This window comes from Poeciliopsis prolifica, unplaced genomic scaffold, assembly GCF_027474105.1.
Source record: "Poeciliopsis prolifica strain line A6 unplaced genomic scaffold, Auburn_PproV2 SCAFFOLD001, whole genome shotgun sequence".
Lineage (NCBI taxonomy): Eukaryota > Metazoa > Chordata > Actinopteri > Cyprinodontiformes > Poeciliidae > Poeciliopsis > Poeciliopsis prolifica.
The window spans coordinates 19,885,914-19,902,070 of NW_026562376.1; the positions used below are offsets into that span (position 1 = coordinate 19,885,914).

Genomic DNA, 16,157 nt, shown 5'->3' on the forward strand with positions numbered 1-16,157 from the left:
GCTCCATTAAATAAATAGTGTTTATGAAGAGGCTGGTGTGCGTGACGTGATAATGCAAGCTGCTCTGCGGTATGCACAGAGAAGCCCGCGATCCTGCGGGAGCTGCCATTGAGCTGGAGGGGGGCTGCTATAAAAAGGTTGTGCGAAACCTTTCTGGAGAATCAGGTTTCATCAAGATGGAGGCTAAACACAATAATAATGTAAACCCGTCTGAACACATATTACCTTAGGTTTAATTAGTTCATGGAGGTGAAGGATGCATTCAGCATGCACATATTTTTTTAAAAATTATTTCTGGTATGCATTTGCTTTTCCTATCAGATGTCCGTTTTGAGTTGAAGTCACAGGCCGCCGGTGTTGAGTTGCCGGCACCTCCTAATGCTTGATTCTTAATCTCAGATTACTTCCACTGTAATCCCATTTTAATCTTCCCCATGCCGCCATGCTTTTGTTGTTTACATCAAACACATCCTCCTCATGCAGCAGACTTAAAAGATAAATAAATAAGAAGTCACATCATCACCCTCAACATCATCAACAACCCCCCCCCCCCCCCCCCCCCCCCCCCCGTGCTTTTAAATTGAAATTCGCTCCACTTCATCTCAAACTGCAGGGCGTAAAAATAGGTCAGCTTCAAATGAGATCAGCTCCTAAGAGCACACTTTTTATTTCTCAACTCTGGATTTATTATTATTATTATTATATATATATATATATTTGGTCATAGAATGATTTGAGGAGCAGCTGAAGTGTTCTCAAAATGGAGAGAGTGAACTACATCTTATCAAGCTGTGTGTGTGAAGGAAATCTGCCCCGGTCCAGATAAGACCGATTGAGCACGGTTTTGCCTCGTCGCTTCACTTCTGCAAATTTGCACAGAAAGGCTTCTCCATATTTGCATGACAATTGATATTTTTAGCTGTTTTCGACAGAACTCTGAACATCCAGGTGCCTTTTGTTGACGTCTCGTCTCTGAGTTTGTTTCCATCATCCTCTTCTCTTTTATTCACATTTCCAGAAACTGTTGAAGAACTTGAAACCAAATGCTCCGAGGGTGAGATCTAAGTTAAAGCAAAACAGACTCGTGCCCATCTTCCTCTTTCTCCCGTGCAATAATTAGTTGATTTAAAAGCTAAACCCAGTCGGAGAGATGACACACGCGCGCACACACACACACACACACACACACACATGCAGAAATACACACACACTTATGGACACGCCACACAGAGACCATCCTGCCTACAGGCGCAGCATGGGAGAACGCTCAACTGGAAACAATACATCCTGTGACAAAATCCAGTCCAGACAAAGAGGCAGTCCAAATACGGGGCTGCTCCACGAAAGCTTATCCAAAACCGAATGAGGGGGCCAGCCCCAGAAACGTACCTCATAGACAGGTCCTCATTCCTGACAGAGATCCCGGCCGCAGAGGGGGGGCAGCGCATGCTGTTGGCATACAGACTCTGCACCAGGGCCAGCTCAGAGGAGTGCTCCAACATCGCTGCTCTGGAAAAGACAAATCCAACTGATGCAATGGACACTTTTTTTTGTTGTTGTTGGGGTTTTTTTTTTTTGGTTTGTTTGTTTTTGTTTGACTAGTTCCGCTCTTCCCTCTATCTGTGTGATTCCTCTTTCCTTTATCTGCCTCCCACCCACTCTTTCTCCTTGCTTCGGTGCAGCAGAGCAGCTCCCACCCCCTTCGCTGACTGTGGTGGCTGAAATAATCCTCTCTGACAGCTCATCGTGTGCTAATGCATTGTGCCGCCCGCGGCAGCCCGGCTCGCAGGCTGTGGAGCCGTGTCCATGGCAGCACTCGTGTACTAATAGAAAGTCATATTTGGGAAAACTTCAGAACATTGACAACGGGCGATGAATTCCCACTGTCAGCTGAGAGAGAGAGAAAGAGAGGGAAGAGGGGGATATGAGGAAACGTCACCTGAGATGCCAGAAGATCTCATCCTGGGCCCGTTGCTGGGTCTGTGACACATTTCTGTGGATGCTGGCATGAAGTTGAAACGGTGCTCCCAATGGTGGCCCAAAGCAGAACAACTGTATCCTGCAAACTTTCTTGTAATATCTGATTCCATCATTCTGCTTGTAAATGCGCATCTTGGCATCTCATGACTGAACGTGCCACTCAGTTTGTCTGTATGCTCACAACAATGTTCGACGAGAGACTTCGAGTCCAACTCTTCTCGTCAGTCTGCTGACTGTAAGCAGAAGTGCTTTGCACTTTAGTGTTATTTTTCAGACTTGTCATTTTTCTCTGAATACGCTCAGTCGACGTTGCAAGATTTAAAAAATTGTGGGTTCGATTCTTGTAACGGAGTTACGTTTTGCATGTAGACCCTACAGTCCCACTGCGGTCTTGTCTGATCAGAGCGCCGTCTTCCACGAGTTTGCTTGTAGCGAACTTTTTTTTTTTCCACTTAAGGTCACCCACTCACTTACATGACCGTTCTGTTCGCCTTCTTCTTCTGCTCGGACCGGCCAGCGACATACAGCTGGTTCCGACGGATGTCATTCAGAGGTGTCGGTGTAAAGAAAGAGCATTTTGTGCCAAAACCGAGACATCCCCTGAAAAAGCTCTCTCCAGCTTGGATGGATGGATGGATGGATGGATGGATGGACGAACGGACGGATGGACGGATGGATGGACGAACGGACGGATGGACGGACGGACGAAGGCCAAAATACACATTACCAGTTTTTATTTGTGAGACATTTTAAAAACCGCCGATCATTTTCGTTGGCCTTCGCGAGCGACTTTGTGTCGTTCTGCAAAATGGAATCCCTCTACAGTTCACCTAAACGTGTGGGTGCAATTTGAAAAAGTGAAATGCTGGTGTACTATTCCTGTCAGCCTCACGTCAGTAAATACCGACAACAAAAGAGTTTTTTGGGAACCCAGAAAAGGCTGCAGGCAGAGCAGGACGAAAAAGCAGCAGACACGTTCGCCGCTCCGGCCTACACACAGCCTACATGTGGTCCGGCGCTGTTGGGGGGGGTCAAAGGTCATTTATAGCTTGGACAGCCGTTGCAGGCAGCTCCACCAGTCCCAAAGTATGACCTACACATGCCTGCATACATTTCTGCAGCAGGATGAATTTATATTACATCTGAATATCAACCAGGGGTGAATGAGGAAGAGAGAGGGGGAACTATCTGATGGCAGGATTCAGCAGCACGTTGGAACGACTCAAAAGAGCCCAACGCCTTAATTTGCATTAGACAAAGCTCATTTGACTGTGTTCTGAGCCGTGTAGGTAGGAGTGCGAGGAAGACAAAGCCGCCTTTGAAGCTGCCAAAAAAAAAAAAAAAGAAAAAGAAGAAGAAAAAAAAGCATTTTCCTCACATGACTAACGCTGTGAAGACTCTGCAGGCGTGCGCCTTCAGATTAAAAACCTGGAAGCCGTTTATTACAACGTTACTTTCACAAAAATAAAAAACAATCCCAAGAGGAGCTGAATGTAGGTCTCGGTCTCCCACAGGTATTGGGTCCCCACTGTTTGTAATGTGACATTAAACAGTAAAGTCATCTGAACAGGGTCAGTGTGTGTGTGTGTGTGTGTGTGTGTGTGTGTGTGTGTGTGTGTGTGTGTGTGTGTGTGTGTGTGTGTGTGTGTGTGTGCGTGTGTGTGTGTGTGCGCACGCTTGGTTTCAGAACCAAGAACCAGTTTGAAGGAAGGTGGATCTAGTTCCTCTTTGGCATGCCGCAGAAATCCTCTCCGTTTTAACTCTGGTCTTTTTTGCCAGCATGAATATTTCAGGCGGCGAAGCTGAAATCCACTTTGACTTCATTTATTTATTTATTTTTTTCCCCCCCGTCTTCTTTTGCTTCTTCTCCTTGTTCTGCTTCTTCTTCTTCATGTGATGCTGCTAAGAATTACTGTCAGAGCCACAGACTACCACTCTGCACACACTGACAGTCTCTGCTGCAGCTCTGATCCACCAGCACATGAGAGCCTTCCTGATGTCATGTGTGCTGCTAATCCTTCACAGCTAAGAACACCCTGCAGAGATGAAATAATAGCGCAGGAGCTTGATGAGTTTTCCTTCTTCATATTGTTCCTTTTTAAAAAAGAGCATCCGAGGCACAAGAAACCATGTGAAAACCGAACGCATCTGAGGTGTGTGTGTGTGTGTGTGTGTGCAAGAAGTGGCCACATCCTGCTTGCATTCACTGCGAATGTGAAAGGGAGTGTTGCTGGGGCTCCCGTGTGTGTGTGTGTGTGTGTGTGTGTGTGTGTGTGTGTGTGTGTGTGTGTGTGTGTGTGTGTGTGTGTGTGTGTGTGTGTGTGCTGCTGCTGCTGCTGCTGCGGCTGAAAAACACACACAAAATAAAGCACTCGAGTCTGCAGCGTAACAAGTCGAATTACTGCAGCAACATGTTTAGGGCGCTGCAGGTGGCCTCGGGATGAGCGAAAGCTTTCCCTTTTTCACCAGTCCTCGGCTCCTCTGGGGACCGTTTCGAGCAGACAAACACCGTCTGTGTTTCTGCGGTTTAGAACCGAAACCGTCTCGGCTCGGCGAGCATTCTGCTCTGCGGAGCGTGCAGAAGACAAACAAGGTTTTGTGAGCTCCGCCGATAAGGAATTAAAACTAATCAGCACAGGTCGGTAATGGGTGCGCATCCCGCACAGCATCAGCATGGCGGCGTGTCGCAGGTGGAGGGCCTCGAAGTGCCTCTGAAACGTTTTTGTTTGACGGTTGTGACGTTTTGGCTCTTCCCCCCCAGCGACACGTCTGTTTTACTATCGGGGTTTTTTTTTTTTTTTACTCGATAGCTCAACGCACGGCTAAAGCAGCACACCGGTTTCATCTGGAAAGCCGCGTTGCGTTTATTGGTTTCGATCCCACTTTCTTTGCAGAACGACTCAATCCGGGTCAAACTGGAAAGCTGCGGCGTTTGGGATTATGCATCCAGAGTGGTTGCAGTGTTTGATTTGTGGCATTTTTAGGCCAAATAGTTAGATTTTTTTTTCTTTCTCTTTAAATCTAATCTTATCGGAGCTTCTCCCACCCGAGCTGTGGGCCTTGCAGCCCCTCCAGAGTAAGCATATCAGCATGTTTCTGAGCTGAGCTATTAATGCTCTCCTTGCTCAGCCGGTCAGTTTAAGCACGCTGCATACTTGTTCTATTTTCTGCCTGATGGATTGAACCGTTCTCTGGGACACGCGTCTAAAGGTTTCGGGATATATTTGCTTTCATCGCCCGGTCCTTGGGAAATATCTGCATTGGATGTGATTTTGGAGTGTCAGGCTGAAAACAGGGGGTTTAATAAAGTACTTGAAACTCTTTCCACCTTAAAAAAGTGTCAACAAAACACATGAGAGTTGTGTATTTAATGTGTATCTTGATGGAGGGGAAGAGCTCAGTTGACCTTAAAAGAAATGAAGATGTTTTTTTTTATATATATATATATAGTTTTGTTTCTGTCAGACGTCTCACAGCTCTATCTTCCGAGGCGACGTACAGTGAAATTTATGATCCAACAGATGCAAGCCACAAGCTTTGACTGTATGAGACCTGACACCGGGTCGTGTGACCCGGAGGGAAAGCTGACACTTTCAGCCGTGAGCGAAGAGAGAGAGAGAGAGAGACAGAGGAAGGTTTCATCCTGAACGTAGCTGCAAATAATTTCAAAGCTTAATCGTTTCATTCCTGAGTGCCTGACTGTGTGTGTGTGTGTGTGTTTGTCAAACCCTCGTCTGTGGCGATTGACTGCCTCGCTTTTGCATGGGCAGGCGAGTCCTTTCACTTCCCCCTTTCTTTTGGTCGCACATCAATTTTTTTCCCCCCACTTCCTCCTCGATTCTCTTTCATCAGATGACACCGAGTGGATTTCCACCGAGGCCATCTGCACAAAGAGAGACAGAGAAGTTAAGTGAAAGATTTTATTTTTTAATTGTTCTTTTGTTCAGCAAAACTTTAAAAGTGAATGCTTGAGGAAAATAATAATAATAATAATAATGATTTGTAACAGCTTCTTGAATCATTGGGTGTGGCACGTTTAGCTTAAGTTACATTTGCTCCTGGTGCTGAACAGCAGGCAGAGTGAGTCTGATCCTGCACCAAGAGCTCAACCTGACACTGAATATTAGATATATTAAAACTAGCCTAGGCATTTACCTTAGTTGCGTTGACCGCAAGTAATTTATCTAGATTTTATTATATTTTATGGCCGCTAGGGTGTGATTTCAACATGTAAACTTCCCCTTTCAGCCAGAGATTCACGCCGCAGAAAAGTAAATAAGAACAAGATTTTATTTTTTTGTTTGTTTATTTTAGCAAAACATTTATTTACGATTGTAAAGTGCACAAAATACAATCTAAAACACAAGATATCACTTCAGGACAAGCTTTAAAATCATTAAATAAGGTTCTTGGTAAATATCAGTGTTTCCCTGAGTGGATATATGGCACAATATTCTGTTGAAACCCCACAGTTGCAGGGAATTTTCCATGTTCCCAGTGGCCCTGTGGAAGCAAAACACCAAACACCAGCCTGGCCTTGACGTTGCACTTCCACAGAGCCACAGCCACAGAAGAAGAAGATGATGAAGAAGATGAAGTAGAGTCAGTCGATGACTACTAATGAAAGCTCCTGTTGCACATGAAAGATCTGGCTTCTCTTCCTCCTGCAGGCGGTTCATTTCTGCGCTTCGCTTCAAAGAATGGAAAGAGTGAGATCACACATGTAGACCCCACATCATTAAATGTTGTCTGATAACTCAGGGAATCCTGTTTTACAGTGCCTTTTTTTGTTTTGTTTTGTTTCGTTTCGTCCTTTAAAGGCCGGCCTTTTAAAAGGCTGCTGAGGGATCGTAAAATATGTTGCTATTTTGCACAGAGTGCAGGAAACAGCAACACTCTGTGCAAAATCCTTTGAGTGGGGGGGCAGAGGGGGGAGCTGATCTTCTCAGGGCCGTTAAAAACCCGTGCATAGCTTCCTGCAGAAAGGAACGGCTGCACTGCACCGTCTGACGGGATCAGCTCACTTTAGCTGGAAAAATAGGAGTTTAAGGCCAAATATGGACGTGAATACTAGAAAAGTAATATTTACTCGTTTCACTAGAAAGGCTCCAGTAAGCAAACGTGTAATTATAAGCAGATGTAATGGGTCCTTTCTGCTGCGTCAGACATCCAGAGGGCAAACCCTCAGCCTGAGCACGGACCAGTGTCAAGTTGAAAGTGAAGCAGTAAAGAAGAAAGAAAGACAACAAAAAAAAGAGGGCTAAAAACAAACAAAAAAAAAATCAGGCGAAGACAAAAGGTGTACAGTGTGATGTTGGCCTCTTGTCACACTTACTCATTTCAGATCAACCAGATTTTCAACATTAGGGACAGATAACCAAACCCCCAAAAAATACAAAGTCAGTTTTCAAATGGCAACATGAAAACAAACCAGACCCAGTTTGAGAAAAGCAATCACCCCTCAAACTGGTTGGCAGCAACATCAGTCGTCAAGTCTGATGCTGGCGGGGAGTGTCTCGCGTCGCTCTGGAGGAAGTTTGAGGAATCCTTAGAACGTGAGCGGACCCACGAGATTCCACCTGCAGACATCGACTGGGCCACTCCAGAACCTTCATTTGGCTTCCTTGGAGCTGTCCAGAGGTGGTTGTTGTTCTGCTGCACACCCAAGTGTGTTGAAATTGTCTTACATAAAAACTCCTCCTTGTGATTATGTTGTTTGTCGATCTAAAGGCGACTAGGCTTTAAAAAGGAGGAGAAAATCTGTAGATGGGGAAATACTGTTTCCGACATAAACTGGGCTTTCATCAAGACATTTTTAACAACTGCTGTATGCAGCAATAGTCGCGTATCTTGTGACTCGCTTAACGTGTGACGGGCGTTTCCTGCTGAAAGTGAAAGGAAGCAGCGAGCCGCTATTGAGCACATCAGGATCTCAAAATGGCTGTTTCTAAAGAGAACAATTTTCATAGTTATGAAGAGGTATAAACATTAGAAACAGCAAGAAATAATAACATTTTTTCCAACCCACACTAACCTTCTCACAATCGGTGGGACAGATAAACAACAGCCTCCCAAAAGTTGTTGAAAGAGGAGCATCGTCTTCCCCTCAGACTTTCAAGGCCTTTAGTCTGCAGAGCGGGTGCGTCCTGTCCTGCTCGACGGCGTCTCTTTGACCCCAGAGACGTTCAGGCCACACAGTCTTTCGGAGACGGCCTGACTCGAAGCTGTGCTTTGAATCCATCAGCTGACCTCGTTTCCTCTTCTGCCCCTCAAACGGTTTCTGGAGCCGTCATTTCTGAAGAGAAATTGGAGTGATCCAACTTCACTTCACTGAGTTAAACGGTCACGAGTAATCAAATAAAAAAAAACAGGCGAAGACGGAAGGTGACGTAAATTAGATAAATTAGGTTTATCTGAGTTGGTTTATTAAGTTGTCAAACTTAGAAAATGTTAATAAAGTGAGTTTGACAAACTTCCTTCCACTTTTTCCAAATCCTCCATCCTCTCTTTCAGTGAATGTTGTTCAAATGTGTGCTCCGTTTATTTATTTGTATCCAATAAAGAGATTTTAGTTGCCATTGTTTCAATTATGAAGGCAAATAAAAACTCTTATATAATTCATTTCTCGTTGCAGCATTATAATCTCATACTAAAAGGTTTAGTTTCGTTCTGTTTTTAGCAGAAATAGTGACATAAGGGTAACCAAAGTTTAATTTAACAAAAGAAGATTTAGAAAAAGTTGATGAATATTAATAAACATTATATAAGCTTTAAAAAATTCATCTGGTCACATCTTCCCTCAAATCAAAAGGCAGTTCAGCTGCAGATCTTTGAACAAAATGAACAGTGAATAGATGAGAATAATAATAAAGACAAAGAAATGACCTAATTGTGTTTTCTTAGCTTATCTTCATGCTTTTTTAAAGGTGGAAAACAGTTTCACAATAATACAGGAGCCGGTAATGCGCCTCAAGAGTGACACCGTGTGGTCATTTATGGAAGAGACGGGAGCATTTTAACTACAAATGGCAGAAGGGGCATTATTTTTAAAATTGCATTTAATGCACACATTATGTTCTACTATTTCTAAATTTGTTTCTGCAAAGTAAGTTCAAACTAATTCTTTAAAAAAAAGAAAAGTGTTAGCAAGCAGGCGTAGATGTAAAAATGATGCAGATGTGACACTTTCCTTCTGAGTCTGTGGACGCACAGACTGTTCACCTTTAATATTGAAATATCAGCAAAAATGATTTACATTACGAGCACAGCTACAGTATATGACTCCAAGAATCCATGTGAAGAAAAAAAAAATAAAAATACAAAGTTCAAATTTAAAAAAATGTACAGAAATTACAAGGAAAAAACGGTTGGATTTTAAAAACCGCTAAGTGAAAGTGGTTCAAACGAGACGATCCTAAGAAGAAAACGCACTTTGCTTCCAAGGTGGTATTTACATATTTATACATGCCTGGCGCAATCATCTTTATATACATGACATTTCAATGGTACTGCAGGAAGCCGCAGAAGGGTCCGGCGGTGAGGCCCGGCCGTCCTGCAGAAGACTGGAAGGAAACAGAAACATCTCTCCGAAAAAATAATAATAATCGGCAAACTTTCAGAGCTGATAAAGGAAGAACAGCCTCGCAGCAGGAGTAAGGCTGAGTATGTGCTGGTTGGAGCCGATTCCTCCAATCTCTCCCCGACTCACGATGCATAGCGGCTGACCTCTTTTTAAAAAAAACAACCCCCAAAAGTTACCGTCAGCCGCGGATTATTCTTTCGTTTTGTTTTTCTTTTTTTACAGCAGTGCCGCCAGCGATCAATAATGGCTTTATAGTTGAGAAAGTCCCAAATCTGTCCGTTAGTTTTTTTCTTTGCATAGTCTCAGTGGGGTTTGTGTTTCTTCTTCTTGTGTTTTTTGTCCTTCTTCTTGCTGGAACATTTTACGCAGAACCACGGCTGGTCCTCCGGGGGCGGCGTCAGGATCCCGACACAAGGCCTGAGCGGAAACGAGGAGACAGGAGTTCACACAGTGAGGGTTGGTCTGCATTCGGGTTGATGCGACGTGGAAACGTTTGGCTGTCCTAACGAACCAATTCAGATTTAACCAGTAAAGTTCTGAATGAGTCAGAAACGTCTCACTTTTGGACCATGAAGGTCCAAAAGGTCCAAAAGTGTAGAAGTAGTTCATCTTTAATTATAATAGCCTAACCAAGAATATATGTACTATTTTGAATACACTGACTGGAGAAAATTAGTTCAGTTTAGTGTTCATTAGCGTTAGTTAATTAAGAGTTGGGCTGCAAATAACGATTATTTTATTAATCTGTCGATTATTCTGATGATTAATCAATTAGTCGGATAAGAAAAGTCGGCATATTGTGCAGATCTTTTTAAAAATTAAACTATGATATTAGCTTTTTCTATGAAAATATTAGAACTGCATAACAAGACAGAAATTAGAAAATGATTAAATTCCTTTTTAAAATAAGAAACAAACATTTTATTGCCTAAAAAGCAACAACAATGAATTTGAACCAGGTGAATATTTAAAAAATGCCTCTTGAGGAGTTTTGGGTGAAACATATCAACAGACAAAGAGGAAATATATGGATTTCAAATGTGAAATCCATATATTTTTTCTACATATTTGGCTTAATTTCTGTTCTAAATGTGTTGATTTGTTTCGCAAATCGCAGACTCTTTTTGAGTCTGTGTACTCGTGTTAATGATTAATTGGTTAATCATTATTGAAGTAATCTCGATTACTTCAATAATTGAAATTAAAAAGGTTAATTAGCGCGTCTCTCACCAGTGGTACCAGTCGTCACAATCGTCACATCCAATCATTGGGCTGCCGTCATCCGGTTTGTTACATCCAGGACAAATCCAGATTTGATTTCCCCATTCATCCCGGATCTGGGACACAAACGGACACCACAGAGGATTCCCAAGGGGTTCAACTTAACAGCTATTATGCAGATTTATTAGATTCACGCAAAACGATTAATTATTTTTAAGGTACAATAATTCATAGTTCTCCAAACAACACTGCGGTAAAATACGGTATGGAAACCCACCACGTAAGTACTGACGGTCTCGGTTACGACGCTGCGGACCGGTGGCTTGACGGAGGCTGCAGGGGGCAGCATAGAGGGCAGAGGCAGCAGAGACGCTGGTGGGGCAGGAGCGGGCTGCAGCGGGGAGGCGGGCGGCAGAATGGGAACCACTGGGGGGAGAACCGGCGGAGGAGGCGGCGTCCGGGGACGGTTCCCGGGGGCCGACTTGGCAGCAGGAGTCTTGGTTCCTGGGGTCTTGGGCTCCGAGTTTGGAACCACTTTGCTGATGACGCTGGAGAAACAAACCCAGGTTAGCGTGAACCGCCGGACATCTTTGTGTGACGGTTCTGGGCTGCTCTGCATCCACTCAACCAGAACCAAACATGGAGGAGCAGCATTCGGTTTCTACGCTCCATTAAAGTGGAACAAACTTCAGGAAAACTGCAAAACTGCTGAAACAATGAGCTGAAAACTCAGGTGATAATAACTGGAACATTGATCCATATTTTTCATATATATTTGCTTGATGATTTTGATGGTGGCATTTGACAAAATTCAATGTTTATTGCTGTTTCATAATTGGTTACTGTATTATATTTTTATAGTTGTGCTTGACTTTGTCACAAAGTTCATTTAAAAAACTGAACTCTACCACCAGAGATGAGTTTTGGTAAATATATCAAAACAACCTAAAATCTACTTTAATTCCAGAAAAGAAAAGGTGAAAATATTTAAATTGCAGACAAGTTTGTAAAAAATTCATAGAAAGTTAGTGGAGGGAAAAAGTGTGGTAGAAAAAAAAAAGAGCAGAGGCTGCAGGTATCTTTATGTGTGAGGTACTGTGTAATGAATCGATGCGACAATTCATTTCCACACTTGAATTGAATAACCTGACTTCAATTGAACTATTCAACAATTTGATTTATTGAGATTCGCCTGTGATATACAGGTAATCCAAGAGACTACGGGTTTCTGGATGGAATTGGGGATTGTGGGAAACGTCGGCAGACTTACATTTTGTCCTGACCTGCTCCCACCCTGAGGGTCAGCCGGGGAATGACTGGAGACGGCAAGACGACTGGAGTCTCCATCTTCACCTGGGATGGCACCAGCAGCGTTACCGTTAGCAGCCGCCGCACAAACAACAACAAACAAACAAACACAAGCCAACGGTTACCTTCTCTAGACGAATCTTCTCCTTCTCTTTTTCCTTCTCCCGTTTCTCCTTTTCTCTCTCCTTTTCCTTCCTTTTCTCCTCCTTCTCCCTCTCCTTCTCCTTGGCCTTGTCTCGCTCCTTGTCCTTGTCTTTCTTCTTCTTCTTCTCCTTCTTGTCTCTTTTCTTCTCCTTCTCCTTGCTCTTCACCTCCTTGTCGTGCAGGATGGGCGCTAATGACGGCAGCATGGGGGCAACCGCAGGCAGGTCGAGGGGCTGAACAGCGGCGGGAGGTCGCTGAGGGAAAAGGTCGACAGCGCCGACTGTTTCTGCTTGTCCTCCTTGTTCCTGTCTTTATTCTTCTCCTTTTTGTCTTTGTCCTTCTTGCTTTTCTCTTTGTCCTTCTTCTTGTCTTTGTGTTTATCCTTCTCCTTCTTGGTGCCCTCTCCGTCTCTTGATTTTATTTTGACGGGGACCTCCGGCAGGGTGAACTCTCGCGGCATGAAGAGGTCGTCACCCTTGACATCCTTCCAAGGCATCTTGAGCTCCTTGGCGAACTCCTTGTTCTTGTCCCTGTTTTTCTCCTTGTTCTTCTCCTTCACCTTGCTCTTGTCCTTTTCCCGATCTTTGTCCTTCGGCTTGTCTTTCTCCTTCTTCTTCATCTTGGTCTTGAGGTCCTTCTTTAGCTTCTTCTTCACATCAGGCGGTGGCAGCGTGATCTTGCTCTTCTCCTCGAACACCTTGAGCAGCGGCTCTGGGGTGGGCGGAGACGCCGATCCCGACGACACATACTCGGCTGGGATGGGGGGAGGAAGGGGAGGAAGAGGAGGATGTGGGGCCGACGGACCGCCCTGGTTGGCTTTGCGGACAACTTCGTTGATCGAATCGTCCAAAGTCCAGTTCCCGAGGCCGACGTGGGCGTGTGGGTGAAGCGGCGTCGAAGTGTCCTTCATGAAAGCGGCGATGGCGGCGGGAATCTTGGGCGTGGACGGCTCCATGATGGTCAGCCTCCTGGGGCTGGAGAAGCCGTTGCTGTCTGAGTCAGAGCCAGAGGAGAAGGCAAAGGGGTCGGGCTCGCGCTCGGCGCACGCTCTGGCTATCACGGCGTCGATAGAGTCGTCGATGGCCGTGTTGTCAGGCTCCAGCTTCTTGAACGAGACTTCGGGGAACTGGGGGTCGTCGTCGACCGGACGCTGGTGGACGATATCCTTCCCCATCCTCTCGCTCAGAGCGGACAGCTTGTGCAGAGCTTCCGCTTTGATCTGAGCTGGAGGCGCTTTAAGCGAGCCCATCTTCGGGCTCTTTGGGCTTTTCGGACTCTTGGTCCTGCCCGGGGACTTTTTCCGCTCCTTAGAAGGTTTTGGAGAGTGTATGGGACTGCCTGCGACCGCAACAGGAAGCGCCCCTTTCGGGGACTTAGTTCGTTGCCTGCCGGGGACGAGACCTTAGGCTTTCTAACCGGGACGGCGAGCGCCTTCTGGTCCGAGTGTTTGGGTAGGACCGGCAGAGGCCTGAAAGGAGGCAGGGGCCCGGATGGGGTTTCAGGCGAAAGGGGGTCGAGGCTGTCGTGGGAAGGCAAAATGCCTGGCGGGACGCGCTGAGTGTTGAGGGAGGTCAGGGGCTCCCTGGGCTCCACGCCCCACTCTGGGCTGAGACCAGGGTACATCCGTGGCCTCTTGGAGGTGGGCATCATGCCAGGGCCGCGTCGGGACTGTCCAGGTGTCTCTTCAGCGGGTGGTTTTCGTCGTTGACCATTTCGTCTTCGTCTATTTCATCCTCGTCTTCTTCCAAGGCCACCTGCATGGCCTCAGCCGAGGTCCCCATGTCAGGAGGAACCTCTTCCTCCTCCTCTTCTGCTGAGAAAAGACAAAACAAACCAAATAAGCAACTCTAGCAACCTTAAAACCCATTTCTAACCCTGGAAAGGTTGGTGTGTAAATTTGTGAACATCTTGTCAGAAAATGCACAGGTGACAACAGGGCTTTTGAGAGCATTAAAGAAAAACATCAGCATGTTCACTCATTTTAAAACCCAATCTATGTCACTTTGAGTTGTGCAACATGCAGCTTAGAGAATTCATTTTCTGAATCAACACCATTAGACTAACTGGGCATGTATAGCAGTATAAGATGAGCCTTTATGATGTGAAAGAGCTTTTGTTCACTGCACGGTTATAAAAACCCTGAAACACTCAGAGCACAGAAGGCAGCAAAGACAGTCAAATTTACTCCAAAGAAAAAATGACGGACTCACCCTTTAAATTGGATTCCTAAAACAAATACCAGCACAAGTTTAATTTGCAAACTTGGAGCAGAGTGTTGCAGACCTTAACAAGCCGCACCTATTGGGAACCCTGTTGGCGGATGCACCTCCTTAAAGATTCCCATTTAATAAATCAACACAGTGATGGTAAAGATGCTGGGTCAGCTGGGCCTCAGATATATTTGGAGAAAAAGACCAATACATGTTAATTTTAGAAAAAGCCCTTAACACGGGAACTTTAAATATCCAAACTAATCATGATAACCAAGAATAATAAATAAAAACAACTTACAATGGAAACCAGAAATAAAATGGATTATGAAGTTTCTACAAACAAAATTAACCTTCAAGAAAATAATCTGCAGAATTGAAAATAATTATTGAGCTTCAGGCTCACTTTCAATCATTTGATGGCAGCTATCGCCATCAAGGGTGAAGCAACCAGTTATTGGGTGATGGTTACACTGTAATAACAGTCCATCTTGGTTGGACAGATTATTTCCTTTATAAATGAAAACAAGTCATCAGAAAATCAACATTGTAGTTGGTCTCATTATCTTTGTTGTAAAAACTTGCACTGTGTTCAGAAACATTTGAAACAGAAGAAATCTGGAAGGGAGAATGACTCTTTTTTCACAGTATTGCAGTCACCAAGCATGCTGACCTTCTTGTAAGGAGACCAGAGGCGGCATGTGCTCTGGGATATAATCCTTTCTCTCCTCTGCATCTCTGACTCCAGGCTGAGGAAACTGCAGGACGTTGTTCTTGTTGAGAGGAAAGAGCGGCGTCTGATGGGTGAACGCCACGGCCTCCAGGTTGACGTAGTCTTCCAGTTCGCTCAGGTTGACCCCCATCAGTCTGAAGGCCTGGCTGAGATCGTCCAGAACCGGATCCGTTCTTCCGTCTACAGACACGGGATCAAAACAAGAAGGTAAACCTTTAATCTGTCAATTTAGGGTTGGATAATCTGACTGAAAGCAGAAGCTGGAGATGATCAACACGTTTTAGAGTGACCTAAATGAACACTTCAGAGAAATTACACAAACCAAAAGCGTGTTACTCTTGTTGTTAGTGAAAATAACTGTAAAGTAAGCATAGTGACCACTGAGGTGCGTGGAAGCCGGTCAGGGATTCAGTTGCTGTACTTTTTGACACATCAACCTCCGCTAGGGGGCGCTACTGAAGGGAACAAGTCAACAACAACGTGATCGACAACTTCTGGTTTATTGGAGCAAAAGAAAGTCATCAGAGTATGAAACAGAGAACTTACACAGCTCAGAGTAGCGATGGCAAACCCTTTCCAGCTGCTGGATGTACCTGTGTAGCACATCGGACAGCAGATCGCAGGCTGTGAGCTGCACCGCATCCCAGCCCAGAGCCTGGCAGATCTGCGCCACCGAAACACGCAGCAGCGAGCGGGCATAGTTCTCGCACATCTCGCTGGCTTCGCTACGGTGATCAATACCCCTCAGTTCCGTTTGAAAGACATGCCCCCGGTCTTCATGTTTCACCTAACCCCCAACGGACCAAGCGAAACCCACTATCTCGGTTAGTTTGGGACATTTACTTTAGTAGATATATTGGCGCTATCGCCAGAGCCGCCATCTTGATTCCATCCCGGAGGTCTAGTCTGCACATGCGCAAAAGTGATGGTTAGTCAGGGATGGGAATTGGGTAGATTCGAAGAGATCCGAACCTTTTGG

The 16,157-nt window shown here is 45.0% G+C and overlaps 3 protein-coding genes across 8 annotated transcripts in view; 1 reads left to right on the top strand and 2 right to left on the bottom strand.

The window, feature by feature from the left end:
• Window positions 1-1,607, bottom strand: part of LOC129379246 (CUGBP Elav-like family member 2) — a 35,797-nt gene extending 34,190 nt beyond the window's left edge. For 2 of the 6 annotated variants that reach the window (XM_055060379.1, XM_055060230.1), the window contains exon 1: window positions 1,390-1,601. In XM_055060379.1, coding sequence (XP_054916354.1) covers window positions 1,390-1,502 — 113 coding nt within the window. In that variant the 5' untranslated portion in view covers window positions 1,503-1,601. Of the gene's footprint in view, window positions 1-1,389 lie in introns of all 6 variants that reach the window. The other 4 variants (XM_055060300.1, XM_055060160.1, XR_008608161.1 and 1 more) reach the window with 3 other exon arrangements.
• A 7,558-nt stretch (window positions 1,608-9,165) lies between these two features.
• On the bottom strand, window positions 9,166-16,064 carry LOC129366910 (transcription initiation factor TFIID subunit 3-like). The gene is given in 10 exon segments (XM_055041009.1): window positions 9,166-9,979; window positions 10,793-10,899; window positions 11,061-11,331; window positions 12,054-12,136; window positions 12,217-12,443; window positions 12,446-13,619; window positions 13,622-13,885; window positions 13,888-14,045; window positions 15,119-15,358; window positions 15,725-16,064. Coding segments are annotated over 10 exon segments (2,805 nt in total). The 5' UTR covers window positions 15,891-16,064; the 3' UTR covers window positions 9,166-9,864.
• asb13b (ankyrin repeat and SOCS box containing 13b) overlaps window positions 15,304-16,157 on the top strand; it is a 37,014-nt gene continuing 36,160 nt past the window's right edge. Inside the window, exon 1 of the mRNA XM_055041035.1 lies at window positions 15,304-15,385. The gene's annotated coding sequence lies outside the window, so the exon portion shown is untranslated. The remainder of the gene's footprint in view (window positions 15,386-16,157) is intronic.